At 38.7% G+C, this 18,818-nt stretch overlaps 1 protein-coding gene across 3 annotated transcripts in view; it reads left to right on the top strand.

The window, feature by feature from the left end:
• The window catches only part of TMEM117 (transmembrane protein 117), a 627,686-nt gene that overhangs the window by 466,154 nt on the left and 142,714 nt on the right, over window positions 1-18,818 (top strand). For 2 of the 3 annotated variants that reach the window (XM_060689057.2, XM_060689060.2), the window contains one exon: window positions 1,971-2,036. The exons of the other annotated variant lie outside the window; for it this stretch is intronic. In XM_060689057.2, the coding sequence (XP_060545040.1) occupies window positions 1,971-2,036 (66 nt within the window). The remainder of the gene's footprint in view (window positions 1-1,970; window positions 2,037-18,818) is intronic. 3 annotated transcript variants of the gene reach the window in all.

Genomic DNA, 18,818 nt, shown 5'->3' on the forward strand with positions numbered 1-18,818 from the left:
GATTGTGGCGGGTGACTTCAATCTTATTCGAAGTAAATATGATACTACTAATGTAACCCGGTATGGTGATAATGTTCAAATGAGTATATTAGATAATTGGATGATAGAAAACGGAATATTTGATACATGGCGAGAAATTAAAGGTCAAGAAAGGGTTTATACTTTCCATTCTAATCAATCCATATTCAAGGATTGATTATATTATGGTGTCAAGAGATTTATAGAGTTGGAAAAGTTGATGTTGGGATATTTAAAGAATCAGATCATGCAAATGTAATTATGGAGTTGAATGTATACACTGAGAAGAAAGAAAATAATTGGAGGTATAATGCTAAATTGTATAAAAATGAAGAAGGTAAAAAAAGAATGATTGAAATTTGGGAGGAAAATTGGAAATGGAATGATAATGATGAAGTGAATTATAATGTGGTATGGGATACAATGAAGGTGATTTTTCGGGGTGAAAGTATAAAATTGTCATATAAAAAATATAAAGATTATAAAAAAATGGAAATGGAAGGGAAAAGAATACAAGAATTAGAAATCGAATTTTCAAGAACTAAAAATAAAAAATTGGGGAAGAATTGAGACAATTAAAAGATAAGCAGGTAATTGAAGATATTGAAGTTGTTAAAAAGAATTTAATGTATTTGAAAAGAGAATTTTTTGAATTTGGTAATAAGAATTCTAAATTATTGGCAAGGATGGCTAAAGATAAGAAATGTAGAAGAGAAATTGGAATATTAATAGATGAAAAAGGTAAAAGATGTAATAAGAAAAAAGATAAATGTGAGATTGTTAGAATTTGTTTTCAAAAACTTTACTCTAAAAAGGAAATAGTAAGAAATTGAAGGACTTTTTGAAAAAAATATGAACATAGAAAAATAGAAATGGAACATAAGGAAAAAATGGAGAGAAGTATAACCCAGCAAGAAATTATAGAAACGATCCAAAAATTAAAATTGGGGAAGGCACCAGGCGAGGATGGGTTGCCGGCAGAATTTTATAAGGAATTTAAAGACATAATAGTGCCAAAATTAGAAAAATTGTATAACAAAATTTTGCATGGTGTGGATATTCCAGCGTCTTGGAATAGATAACTGATTTCTTTGATTCCCAAACCAGGAAAAGATTTAGAATTGGTAGAATCGTATAGACCTATTTCCCTAATAAATCAGGATGCAAAAATATTTACAGCTGTTTTAGCGAATAGATTAAATAGCTTTATAGACAAATATATAAATGGTAATCAAGTAGGTTTTGTGAAAGGTAGATATATGTCAGACATAGTTAGGAGAGTTTTGAATATTATAAATATTGCAGAGTATAATAAGGATAGAATAGGAATATTAGCGTTGGATATATTTAAAGCATTTGATTCAATTCAATGGGAAACGATTATAGAATTGATTAAGGCTTATGGATTTGGAGATAAATTTACTCAAGTTATTTCAAAATTATATCAAAAGGGGGTTGCCAGAGTAAAAGTGAATGGGATCTTAACAAAAGAGATAATTTTGGAAGCGGGTATAAGACAAGGGTGTCCTCTATCTCCAGTATTGTTTTTACTAGCTATGGAGATCTTAGCAGTAAAAATAGAAGAAGACGAAGATATTATTGGATATAAAGGTGTTAAAATTAATTTGTATGCTGATGACACCCTGATTGTAATGAAAAATCCAGAAAAAGATATTGAAAAGATTAAGATGCATTTAGAGGAATTTGAAGAGTTTACTGGATTATCTATAAACTGGGCTAAATCAGAAATGTTATTAAACTGGGATATAAAAAAAGGAAAAGAGAAATTTAAAAATCAATTTGGAATAAAAGTTAAAGAAAATATAAGATACTTAGGAATAATATTATCAACAAAGATGAATGAAATGCAAAAGTTGAATTATGACAGACTGATAAGAGAAATTGATGAGAAAATCGGGAAGTATAAGAAATTAAATTTTGTTTTTTAATAGCCTCTGTCAACTCCATCATTGTTATATTCCATTCTAACATCATCTCAACATCTTTTGGGATCTGAGGTAAGTTCGCCTTATGTAAATATTGTTTAATATTTTCCTCTTCTATCTTTTCCTTTTCATATAATTTTTTGTAATAGTCTTGTACAATGTTCTTCTTTTCCTCATTTCCAAATCTAATTTGTCCTTGATCATCTGTTAGCTGAGTTATTTTCCTTGAGCTTCTTTCTTTTTTCAATTTATACACTAGCCATCTGCCTGGTTTATTAGCATCTTCAAAATATTTCTGTTTAGCATTCCTGATTTTTTGTGCTAACCCTTCTTTCTCTAATAATCCCATTTTATGTTTAATCATATCCATTTTTATTTTAATGTGTTTTTTTTTTGTGTGTGTGGGAACTTCTGCAGTTCTTTTTCTAATGTCTTATAATCATCCTCTAAAGTTTTATGTGCTTGTCTTTTCTTAATATTTCTTTTCCTTATATAGTCTATAATCAGGCCTCTGGCATAGGCTTTCATGGTGTCCCATCAATTCTGCAGTGATGTATCCTCTTTTCTATTTTCTTAAAAAAAAAAGCTAATTCTTTCTCCATCTTCTGTAGGAAATCCTTTTCTTTTAAAATTGTAGTGTTTAAAGTCCATCTGGACCTTCTCCTTTGTCCTTTCCAACTCATCATCATTGGATTATGATCTGCCCAGGTATTAACCTATATGACTATTTCTTCTATATTCGAGGTCAAGTCCATTGTCAATCATATCATATCTATTCTAGACCATGATAAATGTCTATTGGAGTAAAAAGTATATTGTCTATTTTCTGCATTTCTTTCTCTCCATATATCTTTTAAGTTTATTTCCTCTATCATCTTAAAAAAAGATTTTGGCAAAGTTTTCCTACTTTGTTTTGTTGTCTTTTGTGTATAATAGTCCATTTTCTCATCTACTATTCCATTGAAGTCTCCCATCATACAGATGTTTTCGTAGTCCAGCTCTATTAATTTCAAATGTAATTTTCTATAAAAGTCTTCTTGATTGTCACTAGGAGCATATATCGCTGTTAACAATATTTTCCTGTTATTGTCTGTTATTTCCACCATCAGAATTCGTGCTTCTCCATCTTCATAAATTTTTTCCGCTAATGTTGTATCTTTAATGTACAAAACCACTCCTCTTTTCTTACATTGTGGCAGTGAAGCAAATAATTTCCCTAGTTTGGGCTGTACCAAAAGTGGTTCATGCTGCTTTTTAATATGCACTTCTTGTAAATAAATTATGTCCATTTTCAATTTCTCCAATTTGTGAAATATCTTTCTTCTTTTAGTTGCTATATTAAGTCCATTTATATTTATTGTGATTAATTTTTTCTCCTCCATGTTTATACTTTATGTGTTGGTTTTGTTGATCTATTAGGTCTCAATTCACGTTGTTCTTTGTATTCTATGGCACCTCCTACTGCGCCTTCTAATGCGCTCTCCTCCTTTCCCATCATCAGGAGATCCTCTTCTTCTAGTTGGAGCAGTGACTCTTCCCTTCTTGGCACATCTTTTTCTCTTATATATTCCACAAGAAATGCTTTAGCTTTGTCAATTGAATCTATTTTAAATCTTTGTGTTTGCCATGTAAACACCAATCCTTCTGGTATCAGCCATCTGTAGTTCACTCCTTTCTGGAGCAGTATTTTTGTCAAAAATTGATACTCTCTTCTCAGCTCTCTTATTCTTCTCGCTATTTGCTTTAGCACCATAATTTCCTTGCTCTTGTATTGTAACGCCTTCTCTTTTGCTATCTGCAATATTTGTGTTTTGATTGATTTTTTGGTAAATCTTATGTGGACTTCTCTTGGTAGTTTATTTCTCATTGCATACCTAGTATATACTCAGTATATTTCATCAACGCCATCAAACATTTTTTCTTTAGAAATTTCTAGAGCTCCTGCAAGAATTTCTATCATTTTTTCCGCCAAATTTTCTCCTTTTTCTTCCTCCACATTTTGAAATCTTAAGTAAAATTCTGATTTATCCATCTCCCATCCTAAGCTGCTTCTATCACGTTCAACTTCTTCTAATCTATAATCCATATCTCTGATTTTTTTATCTCTTTGTTCCTCTTTTTCTTCAATTTTTTCAAGTCTGTCTTCATATTTCTTCATCATCTGTTGTATATTCTCCACTTTTTCATCTGTTTTCTCTATTTTAGATTTTATGTCTTGTATTCCTTGCAAAATCATCTGCATTGTTGCATCTTTTTCTTTCTCATGTTCTTTCTCTTTTTCCTGCTGAATCATCATCTGTATTGATCATTGTCCTCCCGCTGGTGATGAAGAAGGGGTCGATCCGGCAGAACTAATAACTGCTGCTTTTTTGCTCATTTCTATAAGTAATCCAATTCGACACGGTAGGGTAATATATCTTCAGGTTCTTCTCAACCCTAATCTGTTTTGTAGATGGCAGGAGATTACAAAAGATTAAAAAGAAAAAGAGAAAACAGAAAAAAGCCAAAAAAAGGGAAAAAAGGAAAATGCAGCAAAGCAAGAAACCCCCCCCCCAAAAAAAACAACACTCTTCAGGCTCTTGTGTGCCCTAATCCAATCATCTGAGATAGCCAAAAACAAATTCAAGTAAAAATCTCCAATCAACAAGTGAGAAAGAAAAAAAAAAAAGAGACCAAAGGAGAAAACGGGAAAATTTCTTCAGACTCTTGTATGTCTTAATCCAATTGTGTAAAATAGCCAAAAACCCATTCAAATAACAATCTCCAATCAGTAAATTAAAAAAAGAAAAGAGAAGAAAGGGAAAAAAAGGAATTTCTTCAGGCTCTTATGTGCCTTAATCCAATTAAGTAAACATTTATTGTGAAGGAATAAAGGAATAAAAAAAAGGGAGAAAAAATATATGTATATATCTGTTCCAATATTTTAAAATGTTTTTAAAAATAAAATTATTAGTGAAGTGGAAGAATGGAGCTAGAGAGAGAAAGAATTTCGATTTTATATAAAAGTCCACAACTGTGTAACATTCAAAATTCCTTTCATGTGCACACTTAGTCTAACAGTTCTCTTTTCCAGAGCTGCTGTTATTTTCTTCTTTCCAGTTTTAATTGCCTTTCAACAATTGACAAATTTTGTAATGGTGATAAAAGGGCTAGGATGGTTAAAAAATTATGGTATCAAAATCAAAAGGAAGGAGGTCTTGGGATACCTAAATTGATTAATTATTATAGATCCTTTCAAGTGAGGACTGTAGTTAAAATAATTGTTGGTTGAAACGAATTATGGGAAAAATTGGAGTTGGGAGAAATTGAAAAATGGGGAAGAATATATTTTATGGAGAATATACCGGAAAAAATTAAAGTTAGAAATGATTTGTTAAATAGTTTGTTGAAAACTTGGAGTAAATTTGACAGAAAATTGATTCCAGACAGATTACAATTGGGGAATTTGGAAGATGGGGATTTTCCCATAAATTTAAATAGGGAGAGGAAACAGGTGTTAAAAAAGGAAAATCTGGAAGGAATAAAAGAATGGATAAACGTGGTAAGAGATGATTTTAAAAAAGAGGAAATATATGAAAAGTGGAAGTTGAATTGGTGGGAGAAGATACAGGTTAATAATTGGAATAAGAAATATAAGGACAGAACGAGGGTAAAAAGGTTAAAAACGGAATTTGAAGAAAGAGTATCCCAATTAGGAATAGAAGAAATTGGAATTAAGGGATTGGTTAGTAAGGTATATAAAATTATTAATTTGGATAGTAACTTACAAATGGTGATGAAAGATAATTGGGTAAAAGATTTAGAAACAGATATTACAGAACAGGAATGGATTTTGAATTGGAATAGTAGAATAATGAGGACCTTATCAATAAGAATAAAGGAGCATAGTTATAAAGTTATCTGGAAATGGTACCTGTTCCCAATAAGATTATATAAAATGAATAAAAGTGCTAGTAAGTTATGTTGGAGATGTAAAGTGGAGAATGGGACATACGAACACATGTGGTATGGATGTCGTAAAGTGAAGAATTTTTGGTTATGAATAGAAGAAGAATCTAGTAAAATAATTAAAAAGAAGGTAAAGTTGGGAGTAGATACCATCCTCATACTAAAGTTGAATGATAAGGTGTTAACAATTGATGAAAGAGAGCTTGTAAGGATATTGGTCATTATGGGACGAATTGTGATTGCAAGATACTGGAAATTGAATATTGAATACAAAATAAATGAATGGTCCAGAGAAGTTTGGAAAATTGCTCTTAATGATAAGTTAACGTGTGATATAAAATTCAAAAAAGGACTATTGAAAGAAAATATATTTTGGAGGATATGGCAACCATTTGTGGACTACGCAACTGGGAATTTGGAAGAAATAATGCCAGTGCCAATGCAAAGAGAATTTTGGAAGACCTGAAGATGAAGAAAAAATTCCTCCGCTTCTCCCTATTTTGTATTATACACTGGGTATCGTTTTGTGTTTTGTGTTTTGTTCTTAAATCAAAAACTTAATAAAAAGAAAAAGAAAAGAAAAGAAAAGAAAAGAATAGAATAGAATAGAATAGAATAGAATAGAATAGAATAGAATAGAATAGAATTTTTTATTGTGATTGGACACACAAGGAATTTGTCTTGGTGCATATGTTCTCAGTGTATATAAAAGAAAAGATACATTCATCAAGAATCATTAGGTATAACGCTTAATGATAGATAGGGTACAAATAAGCAATCAGGAAACCATATCAATATAAATTGTTAGGATACAAGCAACAAAGTTACAGTCATACAGTCATAAGTGGAAGGAGATGGATGGTGGGAACGATGAGAAGATTAATAATAGTGCAGACTTAGTAAATAGTTTGACAGTGTTGAGGGAATTATTTGTTTAGCAAAGTGATGGCATTCAGGAAAAAACTGTTTTTGTGTCTAGTTGTTCTGGTGTGCAGTGCTCTATAGCATCACTTTGAGGGTAGGACTTGAAACAGTTATGTCCAGGATGTGAGGGGTCTGTAAATATTTTCATAGCCCTCTTTTTGATTCATGCAGTATACAGATCCTCAATGGAAGGCAGGTTGGTAGCAATCATTTTTTCTGCAGTTCTAATTATCCTCTGAAGTCTGTGTCTGTCTTGTTGGGTTGCAGAATCAAACCAGACAGTTATAGAGGTGCAGATGACAGACTTAATAATTCCTCTGTAGAACTGTATCAGCAGCTCCTTAGGCAGTTTGAGCTTTCTGAGTTGGCACAGAAAGAACATTCTTTGTTGTGCTTTTTTGATGTATAGAAGTTCCTGAAAGACTTCATTGATCAGTTGCATAAATACAGCGGGAGCTCCTTGTAGGCTGAATGGCATCACTCTGAATTGATAACTGCCCAGTGGGCAGTTGAATGCTGTCTTCCACTCATCGCCAGGCCTAATTCGGACCCTGTAATATGCCTCTTGGAGATCCAGCTTCGTGAATACCCTACCCTCCGCCAAGTGGGCCAGCATGTCTTTCATTAACAGAAGGGGATACAGATGCTCCACACATATAGCGTTGATTTCCCTAAAATCAACACAAAGGCACAGCCCTCTGTCGTCCTTTTCCTGGAAGGGAACCGGAGCAGCTACCTTAGACTGAGCCGGTTGTTTAAAGCCCCATTTTAAGTTCTTTTCTATGTATGCTCTCATCTCTGTTAATTCCTGGGGGGGTCATTGAATACATTTTTGGCTTTGGTAGGGCTGCCCCTGGTAGGATTTTGATAGCGCAATCAGTGGCACAGTGGGGCAGTAATTTGTCACACTCTTGTTCACTACAGACCTCGCTTAGGTCTTCATACACCTCAGGGAGCCCAACTGGCTTCTTGGGGAGCTTATTCGCCAGTTGGGTGCTCCCTACCCCTTCGAGGTGTTGCTCATGTGGGGGTGGGTTAGGTCCAACCCCTATCCTCAAATGTCTACAACCCCCTCCACACCAGATCATTGGACCCCATTTATCGAACCAGGCTAGGCCCAGCACTATCTCTTCTGTTATCCTGGGGACTCCCACGAAACGGATAAGCTCCTGGTGGGGCCCTATCTCCAAGATTAACGGTTCCATGACATGGGTTGCTGGTTGACCTCTCAACAAGGATCCATCCATTTGTTCAAAATAGATGGGGTGTTTTAACTTGTGTATCCCAACCCCTACACTCTCTGCTGTGGCCGTGATCATTAGACAACGGGTGCAGCCTGAATCTACTAGGGTTTTGCACTTGCACTGGCATCCCATTGTCAAAACCACTGAAATGACGAATGGTTTGGTAGCTTTGCTTACCATGGGGTCAGCTTCCCCCTTGTCATTGCTGCCACGGAGGTCTCCCATTCGATTGGGCTCATGCCATTTCCACTAGGGCTGGGCTGGTTTGGTTGTTGTGCTGCCCCCCTTGCTGGGGTTTGTCTTATACTCTTTCTAGCAATGCTCTGCTGGGGCCCTGGTGTTCCAGTTGATGCTTTAGGACCCGCCTCAGAGCATTCCAATGCATGATGGCCCGGTTTCCTGCATCGGAAGCAGATCATCGGGGTTCATGTGGTGCCAGGTTTCCTTGGTGAGGTTGTGGAAGGCATAACTGGCATTGGATCTGGGGCCCGTGATGTCGGGATGGGGCAAATTGGGTGGTCCGGTGATTCCGTGCAGACCAATCCATTCTTGCCCAATCATCCCTCCGGAATTCCACATTGATCCCAGTGGCAGCCTGGACCCAAGCCGCAAGACAGGATGGTTAAACATGTTTGTCGTAGGGCACGGTTGAGTCCAGCTTTGAATTGCCTCTCACCTCTCACCTTTCCCAACAACCTGTGGAATTCCTTTATCTATTCAGCCACCGGTCTATTCTGTTGCTTGGCTGCCAACAGTTCACCTTTGGCTTGTTGCAGTCGTGTGTCATCCTCAAATCACTCCTGCATGGCCGAGAGGAACAGGCCTATATCTCCTAGTTCCCCAGCATGGTCGCTATATAAGTCAGCGACCCAGTCAGCTGCTTCACCCTCCATAACAGCAGCCACCACCTTTACCATGGCCCACTGGGAGGTATATAGATGGCCGTACTTATCAAGATGGTCAATTACTTGTCCCAAAAAGAGGGCTACCCTATCTGGGCTGCCATCAAATGAGCCCCATATGGCTGGCAGGTCCCATCACTCCATAGGGCCCTTCCTGCCCTCCATGGTGCTCAAACTGGGATCTTGGGGGTGGAGCAGTGGTCTTGGTTGGCATGTGTTCTCCTGGCCTGTGAGGCTTCTCCTTATCATACTGGCTTGGTCCTGCCTCCAGGAAGTGGGGCAGGCCTTCTGCTGGGATGTGGGCACCATACACCGGGTGAGGGTCCACACCTTTTCTCCACCCCCCCCCAAAGTCTGTGGCCTTAAACCCCTCAGGACCAACACATCCAGAGTCTGACTTCCCAATGCAGTGGAATAGCTCCACTCATCCTCTGAGATGCGTCTCTTGCACCACTGAGTGAAGTGGCCCCTGGATGGGCTGAGCATTGGTGGAGCAGGCGGAGGTGCCTCATAACCCGTGGACCCCAACCACCATTCCCCCACAACCTCTGCCCTTGGCAGCATGCCCTGGTCGGTCTCCACTGTCTCCTGGTCCAAACGTGGGGGAAGAAGTGGTGCTGTGCATTCCTAACGTCTGGCCCCAAATGCTGAACAGGCAGGTCTTCTGGAGTAGCAAGCTTGGCTGACTCCACTGTCTCTGCTAAATAAATGGGCTCCAGGAGGGGGAGGGGACCCCATCTCCTCCCATTGTGAAGCACACTAAAGTTCACTGTGCTGCGCAAGGCACTGCAAGAGTGCCTCATGGCCTGCCCAAGCCTCATATAAGAATCAGAGGGGGGAGAGAGATACACAGAGAGAGAGAGAGAGAGAGAGACAGAGAGACAGAGAGATACAGAGGGGAGATATATATAGAGAGGGGGAGAGGTGGAGAGACACACACACACACAGAGAGAGAGATACAGATAGGGGGAGAGAGAGATAGACACAGAGATACAGAGTGGGGGAGAGAAAGACACATACACACAGAGATACAGAGGGGGGAGATAGGGGGAGAGAGAGACAGAGAGAGATACAGAGAGGGGGCAGAGAGAAACACACAGAGAGAGATGGGAGGGAGAGTGGGGAGAGAGACACAGAGAGAGATACAGACTCACAGATAGAGATACAGGGGTGGAGACAGGGGGAGAGAGAGACACAGAGAGGGGGGAGAGAGAGAAGAGAGAGAGAGAGATACACCCAGAGAACGGGGAGCCAGCAATAAATAAATACCTGGGCAATGCCGGATTATCAGCTAGTTTCTAATAAGATACCAGTTCTGCCTCTTCCCAAATCATTTGTGGTTTGATTCTTTACCATATGGATGAACATATGGAGTGATGATATATCCTCTGAACATGAGTCAGCTTAGAGAAAGAAGAATGCTTAGGCCTAACTGCAACAATCAGTGGCAGTCAAAAAATAAGGATACTGTCAGAGTGATTTACAAATGATAGTGAGGATATTTAGCATGAGAGCATCACTCAGCACTATCTGAAGTTGCATGAGGATCAGCCCCTAGCATTCAACATACATGAATGTCTTTTCTTGAGGATTTTAAATTCTTTTATTTTGAATACACCAGCTTTCCCAACTGGTTTCATAGTATATATGTTATATCTCTTCCATAATTTAATTGTCAACAACCTTGTTGACCTTGGATTATGGAATTTAGTCCTGTGTATCCAAAGGGCAGGACATATAGTAATGAAAAATATTTCAGATGATGAATCATCCCATTATTATCTAAGAGAGGGGTGTCAAATTCCTCTGAATCTGGCCCACAAGGTGGTTAGATCTGGCTCACAGAGCTGCTCTGGAAGCAGGGAAGGACTGGTCCACAGTGCCTCAGCCTGGCCCAGGCCAACTGGGTGCTGATTTACAATCTGCTGGAACACGACCAGTCTTAGATCCGTGGGGCTGCCCTGGAGCTCGTGAGAGGCTGCCCCAGCCCTGCCCCCTGGGCTTGTGCACAGGGGGCGGGACCAAACTGGCAGGGCAGCACCACAGGTCAGATCTAAGGCTGGGCGCAGGAAACACCATCCATGTCCTAGGTTTGCTGCTCATTTGCAAGCACCGACCTTATTGTTTGAGGGCAGGAATGAGAATTGGCCTGCAAGCCCACCCGGATACAGTGAGGGACTGGCCGCCCCTGCCGGATGCCCCCCTGAAGAGGGCATCCCGCCAGCTGAGGGGCTCCGAAACATGCACAGTGCAGGTGGGTTTGGGGCGCTGTGACTGCCAGGCTGGCCCTAAGCAGAGGTAGAGGCATAGGGGAGGAGGCACTTTATCCAGCCTGTTGGAAGCGCTGGGTGGCCACCCACCCACATGCACCCACCCACATCCCACAGTATGTCTGTCAGCACACAGATATAAGGCCCAGGCCGACAAATGCCAGTCTCTCCAACCACCTTTCCGAGTAGGAGATAAGGTGTATTTGTCAACCAAGTACCTAAGATTGAGGTTACCTAGCAAGAAGTTTGGACCCAAATTCATAGGCCCCTTCCCTATCATGAAAGTGATTAACACAGTGACTGTCCAACTTAGCTTCCCTCACCTATTAGGGAAAGTACACCCAGTTTTCCATAGTAGCTTACTGAAACCAGCAAGAGAATCTAATTTAAGGCCCTTGCCAGCTGCTTCCCCCCTCTTTTGGTAGTGCAAAGGGAGACTCATTATGAAGTGAAGAAGATCCTTGACTCTAGACTCTACAGGGGTCGCTTACAATATTTGGTACACTGGAAAGGGTACCCATTATCTGAAGCTACTTGGGTGAAGAGTTGGGATGTGAATGCTGATAGTCTGGTGAAGCAATTTCATGATAAATTTCCTGAGAAACCAAAAGGTCCACCTGGGAGGGGAGAGGGGGTTAAGGGGTCCTGTACAAGATGTTAACCCCTTCTTTTGTGTTTTGTCTGTTTTATTTTTCAGGATGCATTTTTTTTCTGCAGGGGGGGGGGATGCCTGTCAGCGTTGGAAGCCATATTAGGCTGGAACCTTCCATGCTGCCACCTTCTCATGTGTGGGAAAGTAGTAGGGGGGGATTTAGTAGAGGGGTTGTTTGTAGACATAATAGCATTCTTCTGTCAATCAAGGTCAGGGTGATCCGGCATCTGGAGAAGGAGTGGTTGGAGTGCTGAGCCAAGATGGGATGGGCATTGATTGGAGCATGTGATTAACTGAGGAGTGAGGGAATGGTTTTGGGGGTTTTGATTTACTGAGGGAAAACCCGGACCTTTCAGATTTGGTTTTTCCCAGATATGCCAGTTTACCTATTCTAGTAAAGAGAACTTTGGAAAATGCTTGCTTCCATGTCTTTACTCAGAGTTGGGGCCTAGCCAGTGAATGCCACGCTACAGCCCCTATGCGCTCGGCTTCCTCCCTCAAACCAGAGAGCCTGCTGTTACAGTTGTTTTCATCAGGACTTTTACAATGTTTTACAATGCTTATAATGTTGTTTATGTAATATGAAAAGGGAAGATGTTACAGTGGTTATGTCAGCTGTGTAAGCAGCTCTATTCTGGGATGCATTTCCTGCTTCTCTAGCAGTTGCCTTTAGCTGCTCCTGTGAGGCATTTTCTGGTTCCTGACATATGTATAATGATGCCTTATCACTGTTAACTGCATTTTGATTAAACTTCTTGAAACACCTGCTCCCCCCCCTTCCCATTACTGGGGCTGTTGGAGTGGGAGGGGGTGGGCGGCAGAGTGCTGCAGGAGGCTGTCCTCATCTTCCAGCGCTGAGCATCATTAAAAATTATAAATGTTCCCGACCTTCCCAGCAGCCATGCAGCTTTCCAAGCCGAACTAAGTGACTGCTCTGGGCCAAGATGGGCAGAGGGAAGTGGGCAGAGAGGAGGAGTTTCTGGAGAAGTTGCTCAACAAGGGGAGGCAGCCAGCTTCCCCTCTTCCTTTTGGAAGAGTCCAAACTGCAATGGAGGAGGGTTGCCCCCAAACCCACCCTCCTCTATGGCTGATGAAAGTAGGGCAGAAGTAATTTAGGTGAGCTGGGCGGGGAGGGGGGGGGATGCACTGAGTTCTCATCTATGAGCATTTTTTTTTGAAAATTTTTTATTATTTTTTAAAAAACATAAACATAAAATACATCTTTTAAGAATGGAGCATTGATCCGGTCAAGAATAGGTACAATCGCTTTCTCTTCTTTATCGAGCTCTTTCCCAAATCTCCACCATTACATCTTTCAAAATAAAAACCAAAACAATTTCCCCCCCACAATTATAATATCTTAATCTAAACATTTACCACTCTATTATATCACCACAAATCTTAATTTCCAGATAACACAACTCAATATTTAATTACAATTATTTACCCTAAATTCTATCTAGATGCCCGTCCTATGACCCATTACATTAAATGTTTAAATCCTAATCTCATTTAACTAACACCTATATTTCTTAAGCTTATCACACATTATACTCTTTATTATACACAGAATCATTTCATTATTACAATCTTATCATCTTCATTCTGTTATTCATATCAACATAGTCACCTTTATTTTGATGCTAATCCCAACATAATCATTTTACTATTACTATCAATTCCAACTTAAATCATATTTATTTTAACTATCCCTTAATCATTTTCTTTTGGCTGTTTTCCAGCATATTCAGTTATTATTTGGCTGTTTCCCAGCATAATCCTCTATTTGTTTTGGCTGTTTTCCAGCATATTCAGTTATTGTTTGGCTGTTTTCCAGCATATTTATACTATTTGGCTGTTTATTTATACTATTTGGCTGTTTCCCAGCATATTCAACTGTATACACATCTCCATCTCTATACGTTAGTTCTGTATATTTAATCTTATTATCATTCTCAGCTTTGTTTACAATTTAACATTGAGGCTTAATTCTTACATCAAACATATCCACTTATAAATCAATAAAATTTCTTGGATTCTTCTCATATTCATATACATTCTATCAATACTATCCATCTTTACTTAATTTTTCTATTTTAATCACATTATTTTATTTTCCATCCTTATATATCTCTAAACACCTCCTTTTATAATTAATATTCATCTAAACAATGCAGTTTCATTTTTTACTCAAACTATTTTTATATTCTTCTTTCCAGCCATGTATATTTTAATTCTTCATTTCCTTGTCTATTAATTTATAATCCATTTTGAATTCAATGTTCCCAAAATTAATTCTTCATATATGATTTTAATTCTTTTTGTTACTTCTATTCCCTGCAAAATACATCAGCTTTCCTTCTTTTGTTCCTGCGCCATTTGACTTCTTTTGTTCCTGCGCCAATTAGTATCAATTATAAAAGTTTTGTTGTATTTCCTCTTTCTTTCCACCAAAAAAACCGTCTGTAGACAAAGAAGAAACCTCCACCACCAACCTCTCACGGCTATTATCAGTAATTTCACAATGCTCCAAAACAAACGGCAAGTTACAGTGTTTCTTTTTAAAGCGGAAGGTGTTACTCCGCAATCCACAATTTCCCTTAGTCATGCCAGTCTCCATTTTGTTGTGATTATATAACAGTCCAATTTAACTCTCTTCTTCTTTTGAGTTTATTAAGTATTAAGTCCCTTTTTCTTTTTCTTTTCCAAGTCCAATTCTAATTTAAAAAGTTCTTTCCAGGCTTTTTAACATGCCTCAATGTTTAGTTGTTCCAATTAAATACCAAAGTAATTTTCCTTGAGGGTCTTTTCCTTCTAAAGTCACTTTTCAAAATCTTCTATGCCCCTCAAATCCACACCCGCTGTTTTAAGGCTAGGGGTCTTACAAATAACAATTATTGCTCAAGTGTTGTTTCCAGCCTAGGTTGGTGTCACTCACCCGGCTTCAAAGGGCTTCGTTCTTTTTTACTTTCCTCCTGCACATCTCTTAATTTCGTTTGTCCCAGCTTCGTGGCAGCTGCCATGGCTGCCCCCCCCCCCCGATTCACAGAGAGTTCCCTCCAACCTCTGAGGAATTTGCCTGTTCCTCTTGGTCGTCCGAGGTGCCTCTCTTCCTACCCCGTCCCTGCAGGATGGTTCTGGTCCGAAGACCCATCGGCGGCGGTTTGGCAGTTGGGTTTTTCGTGGGACTCCACAGAGCCCGCTATTTCCCCGGCTGTCTCGCCGCAATGTCAAACCGGAAGTCTCATCTATGAGCATTTTTGAATCAATCAAAATGCAGATGTCCTTTGAAAAATCATACTTTGAATTTTGCCGTGTAGTGTGCCTCTGGGAAGAATAATGTCTGTTAGAAAGGAGGCTGCACAAAACACTGCATATGTGATGTCACATTCTGTGTGTGTGTGTGTGTGCGTGCGTGCGTGCATGTGTGTGTAAGAAATTGCCAAACTCCTTTACTGTCCTGGGGCTTTTTAAAGGTTTTTCAGCACAACCTTGCAGGTTGCAGTGAGGGAGAAAGGCTGGCTTGTGAAAGGGAGAACTAGGAGCTATAAAGGCTTGTAGCTCATGGCAATCTGATATTCTAGAGACCAATGCTATTCCAGCCTTGAACAGATCACATGATCAGGGATCCACTCCCTGATACCAATGAAAATGCCTCAAAGCCCACCAAAATCCCTCCATGCTCTGTGTTGAAAGGCTGTCAGTTCATCTATTTGCCCCTCCTCAGCTGTCAATTCAACTTTACTTTGCTCCTGAAATTCAGTGCAATGTAGACCTTCTCAAAATCCATCTAAATTTCTCAAAGCAAAAATAAACCTCCCACAAAGCCCAAGTGCTTTGACTCTAACAATTGACAAGTAACAATCGACTCTCTCTCCCATTGCTATCATGACAAAAAATGGATTGCTGCTTGACTTGCTGAATGCAGGATCCAGTGTGGAAGGAAAAGTTTTGACTGGCAGAGGGCTATCAAAACAAAACATTTGACGGGACCTCTGGTTGACATCATGGCGAGATCAGACATGAGGAGCGGGTCTCCGTGCTCCCTTGCCAAATCCTCCCCATTGGTGGACTCCGAGAGGGGCCAAAGCCTCCCAGTAGGGGAGGCAAAGCAAAGAGGGGTGCCCTGTGTGGTCACAGAAAGTCGCAACTCTCCTTCATGACCCGGGGTTTTTCTTTCCCTCTCAGCCATGACGAGGAAAAGAGGAAGCCTAAACATGGCTGCCCCGAAGCTGGGGCAGCCGAGGAACACCTAAGATTGGTGCTGGAGTGGCATTAGTGAACAGTGATTGGAGCTGGGTGAGAAGATCCCCTTTTCTTTCTTGCATTTAGTCCCTAAACTTAAAGGAAAAAAGAAGAAAATTCAGAGAAGAAAAGAGTTAGAATTACCTTTTATAAAGTGGCAAATAATCATAGAGAGAAAAATCCTAGACCCAAATGAAAGGAACTGAGGGGAGAAAAACTAAAGATCTTTTAATCAAAGAAAATTGGATTTTAAACTGGGTAGGCATTGTTATGGAAAGGCATTATAATATGTTGAAACTATGTACCTGAATTGATTTGAGTATCTAATTTTGTCTCTACAAACTGAATTAAATTTGGATTTTAATTGATCACATTTGAAACAATGCTGAAACCTCTATTGATGCTGCCATCTACTAGTGAATGGAATATACTACACCCCTACAAATCTAGGAAAATTTTGACAGAAGATATAAGTAACATCTTTTTGAAGGATTGTGGTGATACTAACAGTCCTATAATTAATTACTTTACTAGACTTTTAAGTGGCTTTTGTTGTGTGAAAACTGTCTGGACTATTTAAATGGAATTGATTAAAAAACATGAGATGTAAAGAGATATGATTGTTGAACTCTTTGATGAGCAAAACTGGAACTGAATATATTGTTTGTGACCCTGACTAAAAGTGGACTTATTAAACTAAAACAAGATGCCTTTTCAGGGGGAAATGAGTGAGATTTCAAGAGAAAAGGTGTGGATGTTTCAAACCATCAGGGATACCATGATAAAGAACCAAAGAGAGATAAAAGACTTAATCCAAGGCATAAGTGGCAAAATAGAAAATATGATACAACTGGCAATGAATGAAGATCAAAGAGTCCAGGAAAGAGAGGAGGCAGTGGAAAGAATGGAGGAAAAGATAGAACAGACAAACCACCAAATAAAACAAGAGGATAAGAAAAACTTTTTGACTTCTGGTGGCTCCGCGAATGCCGAACAGACGCTCCAGCCCCGCGATCTGTATAGCCGCTAGAACAGCGAAAACCAGCTGTCTAGCAGCTAAAAAATCTCCCCCTGGGAAAAAGGGGGAGAGAAGAGCAGAAGGATCTGGGTAGAGCTCCCCTAGACCCCCAGGTTTTTTTTTCTTTTTAAGCCTGGGGTTTGCAGGGTGAGAGCTCCCTGAAAGCCCTTTGTTAGCTCCGGATCCAGGACGAGTCTGCCTTTTGCAGACTGAGGCATAGCGACCACACCAGCAATGCAATTTTAAGTTTTACAAGACATCATGACTTTGGATGCTGGCAGAGCAAAATCAGGAGAATGACAAAAAGCAAGTATTGAGCTTTAACTCGGTTTAAAAAAAGGGGAAAATGGCGCTTGAGGGCATGGAAACGAAACTTATCAGTGAAAGTGCTTTAACGTTTGCAAAATTGTTAACAACTACCGGATTACACATTAAGAAAAAGATTTAAAGTGGAAGCGGAAAGCAAAAGACTATGGAATTGATTTCAACTAATTTACATTTTTAAATTGTGTGAATAATTGGACTTTGAAAAAAAGAAAATGGCTGGTACCTTTGAAAGTGCTGAATGACTATTATTACACACACCAGCAAATACACAAATAAGAGTTATAGTACATGAAATTTTTGAGTCACAAACCACTGCTTTACTGGAAAGTCTTAAAGAGTTTTTTGATGAAAGGTCTCAGGAAGAGGAAACTGTTTTGACTCAAAACATGGAGACAAAGGAGAATATAGTATCATTTCAAGGCTTGTTAGACAGTAGTGAGCTGTTGGAAGAAGATGGGGCAGAAATCCAGTTTAATGTGACTTTGGATAAAAAGGATGCTTTTCAGACAAAGAGGGGAAAGCAAAGAAATCTGGAAGAGTTTAATCAGAAGGACTTGAGAGAGATTTATGGGGGTTTCAAATTAAATGAAATAACTTTAAGAAGACAAAAACTTTCAAAGAGACATCAACCTCAAAGCCAAATTTTAAAATTCTCAAAAATAAAAGCAGGAGGAGGAGCAATGCTGAAGAAGAAAGAATTATCGAAGAAAAAGGACTGGAAAAAATACAGAAAGAAGGGAAGAACTGAAGATTAATCTTTTGGGGGGAGGATTTTGGCAATAGGTTGAGAAGCTTAATTAAATTTGTATTTTTAAAGTTTATTCTAAGATAATAATATAAAGGAAGTGTGTTATTACAATTGGTTTTGGACATAAAAATGATAGCTTTTTAAGAGTTATCGAGGTATTAAAATGGCTAATTAAAAATTTGAGGGATACCTTTCTGAAGGGCTTGAAATTTATATTTTGAGAAATGACTTAATGTCTTATTGATGTATTAAGAGATTTTTAAAATGTTTAACATAAGATTATAGTATTTTAAGAAGGTATATGAGATAAAATGTTTAAAGTTTTTAAATGTTTAATTTTATGAAGGATTAAAGAGGATAAATCTCTAATTTAGAACTTTATTAGGGAGCAATGTTGATTGAGGAAGAAGGACTGGAAAAAATATAGAAATGGTTAATTAAAAATTTAAGGAATAGTTTCCTGAAGGTTTTAAAATTTATATTTTGAGAAATGAACTAAGAAGGTCTTATTGATGCATTAAGAGGTTTTTAAAATGTTTAATATAAGATTATACTATTTTAAAAGGTATAGGTGAT

The sequence above is a fragment of the Pantherophis guttatus genome, chromosome 7, assembly GCF_059756535.1.
Source record: "Pantherophis guttatus breed Tessera chromosome 7, ASM5975653v1, whole genome shotgun sequence".
Taxonomy (NCBI): domain Eukaryota; kingdom Metazoa; phylum Chordata; class Lepidosauria; order Squamata; family Colubridae; genus Pantherophis; species Pantherophis guttatus.